Below are 17,996 nucleotides of genomic sequence, written 5' to 3'. Positions count from 1 at the left end.
TGGTTAAATTGATTTGTATGTTTGTTTGTTGTTTCGTTTCAAAATATGATAATAGCTCGTTAATGGCGTAGTTATGAATACACAAAGGAAAGTGACATATTTCATATTCTGCAGTTTTGTATGTCGTTCTTTTTTTCTAAAATGTTAATATTATTTTTCTCAGTTCGCTAAAAGAAATGCTAATGGACTATTATAAGTAAACAAAGTATGTAAATATTAATATAACAAAAGGTTGATAGAAATTAGTCAGAAGATATGCACTGTTATAGGCTGCACACAAAAAACAAATCAACCCTCTCGGCAGTTTTAAGAAGTCTTCAACGGCCAGATATATCAGCATCCATACTATAGGTCTGCAGTGTCTTCGCTCGAACATTCGTAATTGTGCAAAGTGCGATCAAATAAAACATTGAATGACACAGACCCGGCGTTTTATTCTGATCTAAATACTTGATGCTAAATATCTAAATAAAAGTGACAAAATACGGGATCACATATCGTTTATCTGTGAATGATCTAACGTACCGTTACTACAAAGTTGAGAACATTTGTGCATTGTCTGACCATAATCCCAGTACCCTTGTGCAAAATAGTTGATCAGTAATACTCCATAATCCAATCGTTTTATGCGTCATAATTTTGTGTTATTTACTTGGCTGATACGTTCTTCTGATACTGTCCTTGTACATTACCGGCAGGGTTGTAATTAGCCACCACATACCATGTGTTGGCTTTATTTTTACTTGGTGCGAAACCGATACCCAGTCCAGTTGACGCCTTCCATACAACTTGTGTAAAGTGACCTAACATAAAACAATGGGTAAGAATAGATGAGAAGCAAAAACAAAATTCTTATCTCTATGGAAACCGAACGTGCTTCTATACACACGACTATTCAATCTTTACAAAACATTTGTTATGTATAGTTTGTTTTAATATATTGAAACCTAAATAAAAGTTCACGTCCAAATTTGCTGTATATTTTTAAAATTGGCTTAAATGAGTTTGAACATTAACATTTTGCTTTGGCTTGGGAGCTACATTAATTTACTGTCACGAACATGTACATAAATATAAATGTATTGAATGCCGTCGAAAACATATTAAGAAACTTTTCTTTCCATGAATCTCCACATACCCAGATGTCATTTTTGTTTTTTGTGGAAGAAACATAACAAGTGTAAGAAACAGTTATCACTTACCTGTACCAGAACTGAAACCGCCACTCTTAAAATTGTATTTTTTGATCTCATCATACCATGACTGTACTACACCTTCGCCTGCCAGTGAAAATTATACAACTGTTAGACAGGTACATGAACAAATTACCACAATGGACGCGCTGTTTTGTAAGATTATTATCACAGGGCGGATTTTACCCCCTGTGGGAGCGATTTGTAGATTGTTCTTAGTATTATGCAACCCAAAATAATATTGACGTCATTTTGAATTCTGGAAAATAATTAAAAAATATTTATGTCAACAAATGCATTGCAACAAGTAAGGTGTCAATTCCAATGCTAATTACCCATTACCTGTTAACGTTCCCAATCCTCTTGAGTTCATCGCATAATAAATATTTTCTCCATATTTGTTGTTTGGACGATGTCCAAAGCGGTCAGATTTCGCTATCTGTTCAGCCCAGTCTTGAGCTTGTTTATTCAAAGCATTGTCCAATTTCATGGACGGTGCCCTATGTTTAGATCGTAATTTGTTATGTGCTTTAAGGCAGTCTTGTCGTAGAGTCTTCAGAAACGATGCATCTGTACAATCAAATACAACAAAGATGCCATTTAAAGAAGATGTATGTCAGCAAAAGTGTGGTACTTGATAGGGAATATAGCACCGAGGGTTGCAGATAATGCAGTTAAGCGACGTGTCCGGTTCTCTGTTATGTTTAATAGGAATTAGAGGTTAAATGGTTGTCGACATGTCTATAGTAATTATTAAATCAACAGCACGGGTAATGGAAAAATAGGTTTCAGCAACTTTTGACCTACATAACGTGTCAGTCAACTGAATCCTAATATATAGTGAAAGGTGAACGTTTTAGACGTATATGGACAAGTATATTGCAGCTACAAAAGCACCCAGTCTTCGCTGTCTTTATAGAGGGTCGTCATCAAAACATTCTATCTAAATATTGCTACTCCTGAGTTTAGATCTTATCACCGATAAGTTTTGGATTCATCAACTCCGGTTATAGGATATGTCTGAATTAGTAGAGTGTTCCCCCTAATGTCACAGAATGAACTAATCTAATAGAGTATCACTTCAATCAAAAGAATAGTCATCAAAATAAAGGAAAAATATTCACTAAAATCACAGAATAGAAGTTATTGTCACAAAATATTCAAATCTAATATAGGTCCTAATCCAATAAAGGTACACATATTCCAAATACCAAAGCAATTGGATTAGAGGTTTCCAAGAAGCGGACAAGAATAACATTTTTGACCAAAAACATTCATTAAAAATAAAGATAACTAGTCTGCCAGATATGAATATTCTTACAGAAGAGAGAAGGTATCTTTGTGTACGATTGCAGATCTATAAAAGTATTTTGAATATACAACATGACTATACATAATCAAACATACCTGGTTTGACGTCTTTTACAGATTCGCCATCAGAAAACTTGCCTTTACCGCGTTTATCCTTCTTTTTCTTCTTTTGTTTGGATTGTTTACTGTCACCACTTTTTTTTGTAAAGAAACGTTTGAACCCACTAGATGGTCTATCAGATCCACCTATGGTGTATAATGACATTTATGTTAATCATAAAGTGCGCTTGCATGCCTAAATACAAAATATGCTACCCCCCTCCCCACTATATATGAATACGGTTGTCAGCGTAACTATCTCTATGGATATGGGTGTACGCCCAAATACATGCATTGTATACAGGCTCGCTCAAAGATATTTTAGGAATTTTGTTTTATCTTGGAAATCAGCGCCAATCCAAGGACAGATAAATCATGGTGTCTCGTGTGATTTTTAATCCATCCTCATTTACTGATGTTTTTCTGTATTTTTGCTATACTGCCCTCAACGATAAATGTTGGTTGCTACTGCTCGTCTTTTCGCCCGCCGAATACTCATGGATTAAGTATATCTGTACGGCATAACATTTCAAGCCAGATCAAAAGTAATACTTACTATGGTGCGTTTCTGTTGTTATAGTGGTTTGCCCATCACTTCCGGTTACTGTTCGTGTAGTTGTAGTTTTTGTAATCACTCGTCGTTCAGAATACACTACTGTTCGCCCATCACTGCTACGTTCTTTACTCTTTGATTGTGATTTGCCCATATTCACCTAAAACAAGAAACGTGGCATTATTTTTGTGTTCTTTCACTTTCAACACGTTTTAACTATTATACATGTAAATATAATTACGTCATGAGCACATATAGAACCATGCCACTCTATGTCATTACGTCATCATGTTCGTAACCACACAGGACCATAACACTCACTGTGTTTACGTCATTGTATTCGTAACCACACAGAACCATAACACTCACCGTGTTCACGTCATTGTGTTCGTAACCACACAGGACCATCTCACTCAATGTGTTTACGTCATTGTGTTCGTGTGCATACATAAGTCACTCTATGCGATTACGTCATCGTTTCCATCTTGTGTCACGCTTCATGAGTGATATACATAGTTTGCTTTGAAACTGAAGAACCATATCGAGGCAGGCTGTGCCAGTTAGTGAGTAATAGATAAACGCTACAACCGAGAAGATTCTAAAGCCAGAAACCCCGTGTTCAGTTCTATTGTTTTGCACTAATCAACGAATGCGCATTCTATAATATGTCTTAGTGCCCTGAACTAGATTAGACTACTAGTAGCTTCAAGCGATTTTTCGGTTCCGATTACCCATCTACTCAGACCTTTCTTTCTTTTGTTCGTTCAATTCACTGTATTGTTATTGGGGGGGGGGGTAATAAAACATTATTATTATATTCTAAAGTTTATCACAGCCAAGTGTCTCACAACTTTAATATGCATGCCATACACATACCAGGAAAACAAAATTACATTCCGTATGCTATATCAAGGTTACACCAACCTGGTTAAGCACAGCGGCTTTACTCCTTACTTCACAGTGGCACCCACTGGGAACCCAAAAACTGCACCCATCCCTTCCTCTCAAGCGACAAACAATGAACCACAGTCCCTCTATCATAGAGGGACTGTGATTGAACCAATTCATAGCCAGATTACCTTCTACGTAACAATTAATCTCACTACAATGTCTTGAATCTTGGGGACTTTAGTCCATTAATTTAGACTTTAGTTTTTAGATATTTGTGTTACGAGTGTTTTCGAAGTCAGCATGTTCATGTTCGCATAAATTTGCATACAGTATTCCTTGTGAAAACACTGGTTTCTTAGGTCATAGTGTTTTAGTAATAAACTACCCCTATATGGATCCAAGATGGATGTGTGTGTGTGTGTGTGTGTGTTATTCTCTTTGACCTCCCAAGCAGTCTTTTCCTATTGCTGCCCTCACAGACCGTACCTGGATTTAAATTATATTCTCAAGTTTGGCTGATTGTGTTGATCGACGCCCTTCCTAAACTCAGTATGGGGAAAGCAACGGGATCGACATTCCAAACAAATTATTGGGACACAGTCGACAGACATTCCAAACAATCGAAATTATTAAAGAAAGACGAGATTTTTCTAGATATTTACAAACATACTGTCATGACAAACATATGTAAAATTAACAAATACACAAAGAGTGTAATATTAGGTTTTATTTTAGTCCTAGAAATATTTTCTTTCACTCAGCCCATGCATGGAACTGCCATTTAGCTTCATGGTCCTTCAGCTTGTCTTCGCCTCGGGGGAAAACAACAATAATTATACAAAACACATTGCGAAGACTCAACAATCAGGAAAGAAAACCCATACAACCATGTCGTACTTGTGTTGAAATACATTTTGTATTTCACGTCAGAATATTGTTTAAAATAAAATAGTCAATCCCAGCCAAATCGAGGTCAAATGGTCAGATTGCGTGCAAATAATTATAGATACTAGTAGTTAAACAAAAAGTATTTGAACTTTTGTCAGCTGTTCAACATTCATAAAAAACAGAAAGACAATTATAAGACAACGTGAACCTCGGAAAATTTTCTGTTAGTCCGAATTTTAAATGCGCTTGAACGAGCGGGAGGGCGGTAATATTTCGGGGTTTGCGCGGTCGAAAATAAAGCGGAAATTGTCCCGTCGAGCGGTCGCAAAAGCTAGAGAAAAATGTGACTGGAAAGCAGAAGCGGCCGGGAGGTTGTGCGAAATGGGTACTGAAACTTTGCGCAAATCGTTTTATTTTCCAAGTCAATATTCTATTTTATTAATATAATTTTTTCTAACGCAATTGCGTTGACAGACGATGCAAAGACAAATCTACCACTCAGTGTCGCGCTCTGACACAGCAATTTTTTTTCAAACATTGGCCATTTTGTTTCACCATGAAAACAGTTTTATTAGATCTCTTATCAGAGACACTTGGAGGATTAGCTTGTTTGTAAACTGTCAGCGTGTACAGTTTTCTTTATTTTTCACGCTCGAGCTTTAAATTATTCATTATCTGACACTCTTTATGAGTTCTATGATATCAGTAGTTAATATGTTTGACCATTTTTAGTGTATATTTATAATAATGCAGCAAATCTACAGTATTTTATTAACCAAAACTGTTTTTCGCGTTTTTCTCGAGTTGAAGTTTTGATTGATTGATTGATTGATTGATTGGGACCGCCGCCAAATCAAGTGCGTTCGGACTAGGACATTCATACTCGCAGTTATCGATCAAAAGATAATGACGGTGTGAAATTTGTCTGGGTTTTTAAAGAAAATGCTTTGTCACAGAATAATAGTCTATTAAAGGTGCCAAGTATGAACTAATTTGGGGAAAAAACAAACAAACCTGCATAGAAATTGGAATAATAGGTCTTTTGACACATTTCAGTGGACTTGATTACGGACAATGCATGACGTAAATTTCACCAGGAAATTCCGCAGTGTGCTCTCGCAATCGTGGACTTAGTCATTTTTACAAGGTTCGCCATTTTTGATGTCACGTGATAATTATGTAAACAATGACTGTCCAGTTTGTGCGAACTTGTACCTCTATACTTAGTCTTTTGAAATATATAAGCTAAATTACTGTTCTGAACAAGACAACAGACAGAGAATGTTTTATTCGAAAACGTCACAAAACCCTTCTCGCTACCTTAATTTAAGTTTTAATATATGTAGGATTTGTCTCAGTTTGTGTGTGTTTATTTTTAAATCGTACCCCTGTCGCGGAAATGAACGATGTCACGATATAGTGAGGTTTAAATTTTTATATTGTCTGGCATTAACATTACTGCATAAGTGTGTTATGTAATTTTGTGTGTGGAAGAAAAATGGAGTAATGAGCAGAAATAGAAACACGTGACGTGTAATCACGTGACATGTGTTACATGCCCTTCCCACTCGCCCTGTTTAACTATAGTCAGCTGAGTGATCGTGTATTGCTTGAACCATGGTTGGATGTTCGCAAGAGACTTGACTCAAGTCCCAGGTGTTGCCACCAACAAATCTCGTAAAATTGAGGGGGAAGCAGCACTCTGAAAGTCAAGTAAGAAGTACTGGATTTTTAGAGCCCATTTTGATATTACCGCGTAATAGAGTGACGTCACGGATGTGTTTTAATTAGGTAGTAATTCAACTCGCATTTATTTTTGATTAGACTATTCGAAAAATGCCTATATTGCAGTCAGTCATACAGTGTTGATGAATTGAACAAATGTTCGAGTGACGGTGACTTATTATCAATTATGGGCGGAATTCCAATAACACAGAACAAATATAATAATATGCATGTCTTGTGTTTAGACAGCAACATTACGAACCTCAAACACAAACAACTTATCTTTAGTCTGCGAGAATGGAAATTACTGTGCTACTATACTTTTAGTGGTTTTACAAGATTCATAGCCATGTGGTCATAAGGGAATACAGAGTCATGTATTAGAACTATAGCAAGAATCTGATTACAATTAAATCAATGTTTCCAACATCCAATCTTATTTTAATGTCGTCAGGAATAACTGTACCATTGACGAAAAAATGATTCTGAATTGGAGCACCAATTTTACGATTACTAGAGGGAGGAGTGTATGAAGAGCGTATTATTTCAAAAAATAAACTACTTTAAACAAAAAATGTCATCGAATGCGACCAAATGATGCTCAAATAAACACATAACTATAATGTAATTGCATTATGAACACAAATCGTTTATGATTACAGAACAACTAAGCTAGACTTGACACCAGTCTGTTGCCGCTGTGGTACCGCGACTCTGCCTTGGCCAATGAGATATGATTGACAGCCTCGTTAAATCATAATGACCAATCAGCTCGTTTCTTGTTTTGCCAATCGTGTACAAGGCCAATATTTACTTGCCGCCAAAATGTATGGAATGCAATCTGGTATATTTGTATATACGTCTCATCAGGAGTCAATAAAGTCATCTCCAAACATTGTCTAATTCATCAATTCCTGAACTTGAAATATAACTGTACAATTATGGACCACCCACCTACTAATTATAGATGAAAACTCAATTATAGCGACTATTCTGTTTCTATACCAGTCACGTTAGAAACAGTGTCATGATTGCTCCGCCATTTCCACTGCTTAATTTTTCAACTGCAAAAATGACTGATATTTGGAGCACGTCTCGTGTCTCTAGTTAATATCTCCACTAAGTATCACCTTACTTCATTAAATCAATATATATATACATCACATGTGTTTTCATCTAAACTTTGGTAAATGTACATAGAGGGAAATCACATTACAGTTGTTCCGAATAAAACTTGCACGACTTGAAATAATTTAAAACAAACGGGTAATGCTTAATTAATAATAACACAACTTCCTATGATTTAAATTAAAAATGAAAGTTAATTTCATTGTGAAATTAATCTTAACATGTGTAACTTATCTACTACACTCGTATCATTGGCCGGTCGAAGACTTGTGACCAGATCCGTGTTATGAAATATCATACAATACAGTAGTTTCAGGTTTCAGGAATGAAACATCCGATTTTCATACAATTGACCACGGTAAAACCATGACCTGTGTTTGGCTCAGTATGTTATTTTCAGGGGCACTTGGATAGGCGTGGGATAGCCACGAGCATGATAAATTTCGTAGAGAAAGTGGTATTATTTTTAAAAACAGCATGTCCGAAAAAAAGTGTTTTGTATGGAATTTATTTTCACCGATTTTTGATGAGTTGAATGTAAAACATGGAGAAAGGGTATATTTGGTAGATTTTATTTGCACTGGACCATCCCTTCAACGAAAATAGCGTATTCTACAATATACAGAACATTTGAAACTGACGGGAATGTAGAATAAATACAATAATAATTGAGAAACGACTTTCAGTAAAATTGTAAACGGCTATATGTTTCATTTTAAAAATATATCAAGTATACAAATTTACAAATCAACAATGAAATAGAACAAGTATATATTGCTGTTACACTGGCGTTGCAGGAAGTTATGAATTAACCCGTGAAGGAGATGGCGTTGTACCAATTGTGTGTTCTTTGTCGGGCTGCAGTGTTTCCTTTATCGTATCATATCATATTATATTATTGTGACAAAGTTATTATTATGTTCTTATGCGCGCGCACATTTTCGTAGACGCTTTACATGCACGGGGCTTGATATCCCATGATAAATAAATTTGCGTTTACCTTTTTCCGAGTGGCCATCTCCGATTCCAACCACAATGGAAAGTTACAAGTGAAATTCTGTGATTCCCTATTTGTGACACATGTGCCAATTAATTGGTCGATTTTTTTCATTCCATACCAAATTTTATATAGTATAAAGTCCGACCTACAAAAACTCCTCATGGATATAATGTCCGACCCGATATAAAATGCGGAAATGCTCAAACTTTCGAAGGCCTCCAGTTAGTCATGTATTTTGCACGAATTCGTGGTCCTTCTACACAGCAAGTGCATAACGATTAACTTCTAAATATTCATCATCTATCAAGAATTATCCATAAAACCAGTGACCGACATTGAGTTGCAGATGGAAACGTGACTGCCAGAACAACGGTTGTGTGAACTACGAGTTCAAACCCGACCTTTGTGTTTTATTTAAAACAGTATAGAAGTCCAAGACAATTTATGAGAAAAATTATTTAACTATACATATGTATATATAAAGTCCGGCAATTGAGCATTGTGATTGGTCGAGAAGCACTGGTTATGTTTTACATAAAAGTACTGTAAAATATTTGATTTTCACTTTGAATTTGTTTTAGGTATTTTCACTAAAAATAAAATCCAGTGAAAATACCCCTTTTCCTATATTTTATATTAAACTCGTCAAAATTCAGTGAAAATAAACTTCCAAAATAAACGAAACAGCCAGAATGACTTTTTAGTGAAAATTGTTTTCAACTAAAATACGGTATTGTACAGTATTGCACACACACACACACCCTTAGTAATATTATTATGTATATACACAACTCGGTATCAGTATTTATATCATTTTTAGTCATGTGACCAATAACTTTGTAACTGTGTGTCCATTCATAGTACGTCATATATTTATTATTTAAACCGCATACACGTGTCCGATTCGTGTTGTGGACTTACAGGGCCTGATACGACTAGCCAAAATTGTAAAGAAATATTCACTGAACAATGTTCGTGATTTTCGTGATGCGTACACGCTGTAACAGACTGTAACAGATTAAGAATAATATCTGACATTTTAGTATGTTATAAATATGTTATAAATAAATGTAAAAATATTTCCCTGAGATCTCGTGTTATACTGTTACAATGTTATAATTCACCCTTGTTTTGTATGACTAGTCTGAGTTCACGGTGGTATATAGACGCCCACGTATTAAGCACAGCATGGGGCTTATGCGTACTATAGACACATATGTAACATTAGAAGGGCATAAGCAATGGCAGATAATCGAATATTTTTCAGTAAATATTTTTTCTACGGATCTCGAACAGTTATGACTGGAGCGTCAGACAACCTCCATCCCATGACAAATATACCCACAAATTAGCCGAAAGTGAAAGTTTGGTGAGAGAGCCGAGAGCGAAGTTACATTATACATATTAGTCATGTCACATTCATGCCGTGATATGGTATGCCATCAATGTCTTAAAATTACTCACATCGCCGATGTTTCTAACACCGTCTACCTCAACACTTTGCGACCACTAGTTTCAATACTGAGCAGACTGTCTACCACGGAACGTTGCAACCACTGCAGTTCAGCACGGAGTGTCTACTACCACACGTTGCGATCAGTTCAGCAGAGTGTCGGCAGCTGATAGCTATTTTTATAACAGCATGTGGTGTGATCACTTACATATGTAGGCACGTTCCAGAAATAGTTCGGCGGTTACATAATATGCTAATTTTACACTACTCGAACACGCTTAAAGTTAAAGAGAAGAAGGGACAAATGTGAAGTAGCTTGTGTGGGAACATGGAGGTACCTCCATGTGTGAACCGACAAAGACGAGGTGACGTTTATGGGATCAGTACGTCCATGGCGGGATAGATGTCCGGCAGCGTTGGTTGGAAAGGGTAGCGCGGATGGGATACAGGCGTGGTATCGCGGTGAGGCAAAAGCGAGGTAGTGTGTACGGGAAAAGGCACAGTATGAGCTAGGGGGAACTCTATGGGGTCGGGTATATTACGGTGAATATCTCGACAAATTTTCCTGTGTACTATAAAATGCAATTAATAAATATATTCTTATTATTTGTACTTGTGTACATCATTTGACATAATTGTTTCAAATTAATATACATTCCATCGCTTTTAAAATACTCAATACATTTCCCACGTTTGTAATACATCGTAATCTAGTCGTATGTAATTTTGAAATTTCGAACATTTCATTATACTTAGTATATTTTAGTCTGTAATCATTATTTAATGTGATCATAAATATTACCATATTTCTTTTTTGTGTATACTTTATTATACCACTCATGGTATGTACATGGAAGTACGCCACTTTGAACTTTTGGATGGCCGATGCTTACGATATACTCGTAACGAGACATGTACATTACACAAAGGAACAGTATACTCATGATAACCAATAACGGACCGTCCCGGTAAAGTAAGACCGATCTGTGTAATGGGATCATCATCGCATAATTTCAAATGACGGGACTTTGCGAAGCCTCACTTGAATCGACAAATGAGTGAAAATCAAATTGGCAGCATGAAAAGGGTCTGTGTTCAGCTATTACAGGCACATATTAAACTTTTAGTCCCATGCCATTTACAGTTTTTACGGTACTATAAATGTAGTAGAACCCGGCAGTCAGAGTTGATAGTGGGTGACGTTTAGTCAGGATACGGAAGTGGCGCGGGTGAGAGAAAGACTGGGTAGCGTGAAACAAGCTTTCGCGTCCGCGTTTCTGAGAATTATCCCACACTGATGTGGACATCTAATGTAATAAGATACAATTCACTTTTTCAGTCTTTGCGGTAAAGTGACATTTGAGAACACATGAAACATTCATTACATATATGCATTTGTCGCTAAATCCGGGTTAGCAACATTTTTTTTTCAATAAAAAATAATGTGGATTTATAAAAAAGATAGCGATGTGAAGAAGTTTATTGTTTAAGTTTTGAACATTACGCAATCAATGCACTGAAGTGTTGATATAATTCCATGATACAATACCAGCTTTGATCTAAGAGGTCATTGACCCAGAGTTAGCGGGACCAGCGCAATACAAACGTGACCTTGATAATAGGATTGTGTTCAAATAATAGAAGCTGACATTTTTGGACTAACATTATGTAATTGAAACACAAAATATAAGTATTAGAGGGATTACAAAAGAGGCTATAGTTAATATGGGCAGATGATTTGCTGGAGCTGTTGGTAAATTTATGTAATTGATTTTGCTGTGACAATGTATACATGTAATGTATGAACAATTATGTGAATATGGTGTTGTGTGTTATAGGAAGTAGGTGATGTCTTACGTCTTTTGGTTATGTCATTTGAATCAAGAGGGTTAAAGTACTTGATCGGAAAGAATGATTATATTTGTTCTTTGGCAGTGAATGGCTTATTTGTACTTGACTGTGACCCACCCACCACTCGATTGTAATTTGGCCAGCTGCTATTAGACATCACTCAGCATGACTAGTTGGAAGACAACCATGTAAAAATAGCGTGAATAAAATAAACGTCTGTAATGAACAAGGAAAACATATTTTTTTTTATTTTTTATCTTAACCATCAATATACAACAAGTTTACAAAAAAATTCGAGTAAGAATAAAGTAAAAAGTTGAACCAATAGGAGATACAGGTGATGGTTGAATTATCTCGCCTGGAAGAAAATAATAAAACAAGTGGTAAGGATTATATATTGTAATGAATGATTTGAGTAAGGTGTTGAGTAGAGGAATGTTCAATAGGAAGAACATTGTTGAAATGCTTTGGATATGATTGGACTTTCCATAAATTAAATCTTGAGGCACATTGTAAATAACTAGTGAGAGGATGCTGAAAGCACTACCGTGCATTCAAGCATCCTCTCAATGAAAACACAGGTTATGCACATTATAATGAGGTAAATTAGTGTAGAGTGTCATGATTAAATCTGGTATGATGTGCATGGAACGACTCATGGTGCAAAAGCAGATAAGTGTCGACGGAAGACCCAAATGATAGGTATCACCACTGACCAATTTGGTAGTAGTCATATTGCCGAAAATACTATATCTTGTTGTTTTCAATAAGTATATGTGTAGCAACAATAAACTGTACAAAACCAGTAGTTAACTGTTTACAAGACAGTATTATAGACCCATATCATGCAAAGTTACAGGGTGTTGTACAAATATACCCCCTTACTTTTAGGCTATTGTATGTTCTTCCAACTGTCCATTCAGAATGAATAAGAAATAAAGTAGGTGCAAAGAGACTACCGTATATGGAATGTAATTGTACTTCATAGAGTTATCAATGATGATATCAATTCCATCAGACTGATAGAACCGGTAAAAGTAATGAATTTATCACATGGCAATGGTAATGTGTCAACTGACATATAACCAGAGTGAATTGACCATGTGCAAAAACAGCATTGTTGGTTTGCATAAGACAGCCCACACACATGCTATAAGGAGTAAACTTCTTGTATCACAATGACAGGGCTGTAAATGAGTCAACATCAAACCAGAAACATAGAATGTAAATGCATGGACCTGTTTGTACAGAATCCCAGTTCATCCCTCATTATTTATGTGGATCATGTTAAAAAGATCTCAAACCATTATGAGGCCAATGAAAAACAAATTTGTTGTTTCCAGTATTAGGGTAAAAACTATTGGGTAGTTAGGCTGGGATTTTATTATTTTAGATTTATTTTTTCCGCAACATGTTCAGTCTATATCAAATACAATCATTTTAAACAATTTTTTTTTATACATGATGATATTACTATCAAATTTTGTTTATTTTAGAAAAAGGTAACTCATTTCCATAGTAATAAAATTAATAACAAATGACAACACATGTCATTGTTTAAGGTTGAGATGAGTGGCATGAACTGTTGATCGGTGGCACCATTTCAAAAATGGCAGCTGGCAACAGAAAAACCTTCACTGATGTACATGTGTGTGTAGTGAGCACAAGGAATTGGCCCCTATCAGTTTCTGCCTAATAAATGACAGTTATGTACATTCCTGCTGTGGCCATTTATCTACAGTAGCAACATCACAAGCATGATAAAAGCCCCCTGATGTACACATTGCAGCCTTTGCTGTTTCTTGCATGTGACAAAAATCCGCCTAAATCACAAGAAACTTGTAGTGAACCAAACAATGATCATGAAAAAGTAAGAATGAATACAGCCAGCCATGCCAATGTGGTGAATCAAATGCAATTTCTTGCATGACTTTCTGCTCAATATTATAGTGTGTGGTAGCCTATGCCGAATAATCAATGGTGTGGTCACAAATGATCATGAAGATTAATCATGATCACATACTTCATATACATTATAACATTACATTAATGGGCAAAGACTATAAATCATATCCATGCCCCTAGACATGGCTACATCCGAGGTTATCATTTTGCCAATGCCATTCTTGCATGTCGTTATTGCTTCTTGCATTAATGTACAAGTATTTACACATATCGGCCTTAATTGGTTTTAGATGCTATTTTATTGAGATGCATCGCGACAACTGTGGCCGTGAAGAACCGGTAGGTTAGGTAATTGTTACTAGTCGCACCGTGCACACACATCATACGAGTTCACAGGCCATAGGCCTAGTAAATCGCTGTCATCATTTATATACGATGCAATATTTATTTTTGGTCATTAGTTTCTCTGATTCATGACATCATGTGCCAATAAATCCTGAAAATTGCCTTTGCTAAGCGATGAGTCGTTTAGTACAAACACTGAATGATCATAGCATGGTGTGCAGAGTTTTAGAGGTAAAGCAATTGTTAAGAATATATTAAATATATTAAAATTTGTGGAAAAGGGCAAAGGCTCTTACCTTAGTACAATGTCTGTACGGCGTCCTAAGCAGGCTGGCAAAATAATCACGTCATCGAAAGATGCGTGTACGTGTACTGTAGACAATTTCCATGACGCTGCATTGCATGCGTAGAGTCAACGTCACAATTTCTGCGTATCAATTTTTCTCCGCCTTTTTCAACAAATAATTCACTTTTTTCTCATGGGAAAACGTCGTCAATCATATTTTATTAGCCTGAACTTTGTCTTGACAGCGCAAATTATACCCAAATAAACGTCTTTGGATGATTTCTGGCACCCAAAATTGATTCTCGACTCAGTCCTAGTTACGCGTTTAGGAATGACCTGGTGATCCAAAATTGACCTCGAATGAAAATACTGCCGCCTACGGCGGGTCCCGGGATCATTGCGTCTAGCATGATTTATATGTGCATCGATGGCTAATCTGAACAATCGCTACAAGGCCGTTATGAGATGATGTAATGCTGGGTTTGGATTGTCGCCACACACATACACGATATATAGTGGATAATAGTTGGTAATCGTTGTCCCATGAAGCTAAACGATGGTTGTCCTGAGTAACTATTCAAAACAGCTAGACGTTTCGAGCAATGACTCTCTTTGTCCATAGCATAGATGAAAACGTATTTACTACACATACACGCGCGCTTTTCCCGTCCAAAATGCAATAACCACCTAGGCTAAATTCGTATGAGGAAAGCTGCGTGTCAATAACGAGGGACACCGTGATACTGTAAACTAATACTGTTTTGCGCATTGCAGGGTTGTTTAATTTATTTAACCTGTATATACTTTATATTCAGGGGGCCGTCACATAACGATACCTAGGACGGGATTGACATACAGGTGCGACAACGTTCCAATTTCTACCAAGTTGTAAATTACTGTAAGTTTACACATTCCTGTGACAGCACGTAAACAAATGACAACACTGAATGTGGAAATTTTAAACAACTGTCTGTAATTGATTGATTGGGACATACCATTGTATTCTAACAGGGGTGTTTTAGCTCCCATTCACTCATTTACTGCATGTATACAACATAATAAACATACTAACGTCATTACCAAACAAACCCGACTGTGGGAAATAAGTCTGCTACGACATGGATTGCCTATTAAAATCAAACAAGCCGCAATGGGGCACTATTACACGTGTGATATGCATGATAATTACGTCCTAATTGCCGACCTAACAGTCAATGAGCCGCAAGGTCTGGCTGGCTACGGGGTCAGAAACCAAATAACCCGACTTCCTGAGTCAGCGGAAACAAGGCCGCCATAATCCAACACTGTCTGTTGGACCAACTAAGTCGTTCACATTTATGTGATTTCAACTAATTATTCAATAGCATTTGACTATTGAGTGTACTGCTTCACATAATACTGACAATCTCGGACAGATTCGTTAATGGTCTGAATGAATCCTTCAAGTTTCTTTCACCATGCACACGGGTGTGACGTATAACAAAGCAACATAACGTACACAATGGAAAGTAGACCTATCCTGATATGGGAAAACTTCAAGAGTTATCCAGTGTTGAATACAAATGTGACACTACATGTAAGGAGTGTCACGAAGCGCTGACTATACAACACAATTAGAAACATTACGTCGGTGATTACATTACCTGTTTCAGACACGATATAAGTTGATCAAAGTAGTACTCTCAGCACACTCCTAAATATATACTGGTAGTGGTAATGAATGTGAAACTATGACACACTGCAATGTTTGAACGCCCCCGTATCACTGGCGCTGTATTTTTCAGGACCTGGATGGTTAAAATGGTAAATTATCTTAAGCACCATCATTACCGGGGGTATTATTCCCGTGGTATATTGACGGAATAATATGGATGGAGTTCACTGACGAATTAATACGTAAATAGCTGATCCTCAGTGTGATCGCAATACGGCCACATGCAAACAACAGATATATTCTGTTAACATTACTATTTTCTCTTGAGGCATTGTTGTGTTAAAACAATAAAATAGATGAGATAATTACAACCCGTAGCACATTTTACGTCGATTTGTTCGGGATATCGCTAAATTCAGTTATATTGATAACATTATAAAAATTGCAATCTCTGTTCAATTCTATTCATAAATACCTCAGCCTGTCACTGTTAACTGTGTTAGACTTACAGGGCCTGAGTCACACCCTACATTATTTACATCACAGGTGGGTGGTCTTAGCATTGATGAGGAAACAGGCAGCCACCAAACTGTCTGTAATATAGAAGAAAAATGATTGAAATACGATTTTGCGGATAGATTATGTTAACCTATCAGACAATTATGTAAATGTTTACAATTGTATCAAATAACGCATTGCATTGTATGAGTTCAAGTGGAAATAACAACTCATGTGCGCAAATAGAAATGTGGTCATCATGATGAAATCAACGGCGCTTTCTGTGGATGCTGATGATATGAAGATCGTGAAGTTAACGAGAATATCTTTGATCAATGGCGTTGAGGGTTATGAAATCAACATGTTTTGGCGCTGATGATGAAACCATGAAACCACGCCGTATTTAATGTATTCAGTGATAACCTGTTGCTGAGAATGGATTCTTTCTAACAACTTATTTACTTGTGAACAGCATGAACAAATTAAATAGTTCTCAATATTAATACAAACATCATGCAATTAAGAATGTACATACGTTTACTACGATTTAAAATAAATACGATGTTGATGGCTTAGACAATTATTGAGAGAATGTTAGTAAATCTAATCATGTTGTGTTGTGTTCAAGTTGTATTTGGTACATACATGCCAAATATGACGTGGTTTATTATGTATTGCGTGTATTCCGCTCATGTTATTTCAAGAGTTCGACCCGGATTTTGTGCTTTATCGGCTGTTTTACTAGCAGAGACATTTTAGTGTGCATATTTACTTCAGTGGGATGCGGCACTGGCTCAAATAACACTCCGTAGATATTTGTACAGCGCCATCCAGCGAACAATCTATAAACCATCATCAACGCCATGATATCAAAAGCCACAGCTATCGTACAATATCATATTATGTGGTACATTTGTTATATTGTGTATGCGTAACCATATTATGTGGTACATTTGTTATATTGTGTATGCGTAACCATATTATGTGGTGCATTTGTTATATTGTGTATGCGTAACCATATTATGTGGTACATTTGTTATATTGTGTATGCGTAACCATATTATGTGGTGCATTTGTTATATTGTGTATGCGTAACCATATTATGTGGTACATTTGTTATATTGTGTATGCGTAACCATATCATGTGGTACATTTGTTATATTGTGTATGCGTAACCATATTATGTGGTACATTTGTTATATTGTGTATGCGTAAC

At 36.3% G+C, this 17,996-nt stretch overlaps 1 protein-coding gene and 1 long non-coding RNA gene across 3 annotated transcripts; both read right to left on the bottom strand.

Annotated features, from left to right (window-relative positions):
* Nucleotides 1-414: 414 nt before the first annotated feature.
* Nucleotides 415-16,398, bottom strand: LOC100374232 (Golgi-associated plant pathogenesis-related protein 1-like). 2 transcript variants are annotated; one of them, XM_002735567.3, is made up of 6 exons: nucleotides 16,272-16,398; nucleotides 3,160-3,316; nucleotides 2,601-2,750; nucleotides 1,536-1,763; nucleotides 1,203-1,280; nucleotides 415-803 (listed from the first exon to the last, which is right to left on the bottom strand). In XM_002735567.3, the coding sequence occupies exons 2-6, from the start codon at nucleotides 3,308-3,310 to the stop codon at nucleotides 649-651; spliced, it is 762 nt and encodes a 253-aa protein (XP_002735613.1). In that variant the 5' UTR covers nucleotides 3,311-3,316; nucleotides 16,272-16,398; the 3' UTR covers nucleotides 415-648. The 2 variants fall into 2 exon arrangements, with proteins under 2 accessions (XP_002735613.1, XP_006817595.1); XM_006817532.3 differs by lacking the exon at nucleotides 16,272-16,398 and adding an exon at nucleotides 10,253-10,387.
* Nucleotides 12,317-14,768, bottom strand: LOC146750316 (uncharacterized). Its single transcript, XR_014929069.1, has 2 exons — nucleotides 14,639-14,768; nucleotides 12,317-12,450 (listed from the first exon to the last, which is right to left on the bottom strand). It is a non-coding gene; the product is annotated as an uncharacterized LOC146750316 (long non-coding RNA).
* Nucleotides 16,399-17,996: the final 1,598 nt, after the last annotated feature.

This window comes from Saccoglossus kowalevskii, chromosome 1, assembly GCF_978046115.1.
Source record: "Saccoglossus kowalevskii chromosome 1, keSacKowa6.1, whole genome shotgun sequence".
Classification (NCBI taxonomy): domain Eukaryota; kingdom Metazoa; phylum Hemichordata; class Enteropneusta; family Harrimaniidae; genus Saccoglossus; species Saccoglossus kowalevskii.
Note: the sequence above shows the minus strand (reverse complement) of the source record. Positions and strands in the feature narration are given on the sequence as shown.

Excerpts from the sequence above, each read along its gene's own strand:
- LOC100374232 (XM_002735567.3), bottom strand. The coding sequence starts at position 3,310 with ATGGGCAAATCACAATCAAAGAGTAAAGAACGTAGCAGTGATGGGCGA. Across the intron at positions 2,751-3,159 it reads AACAACAGAAACGCACCATA|GTGGATCTGATAGACCATCT; the intron begins GTAAGTATTACT and ends TATACACCATAG. Across the intron at positions 1,281-1,535 it reads AGGATTGGGAACGTTAACAG|GCGAAGGTGTAGTACAGTCA; the intron begins GTAATGGGTAAT and ends TTTCACTGGCAG.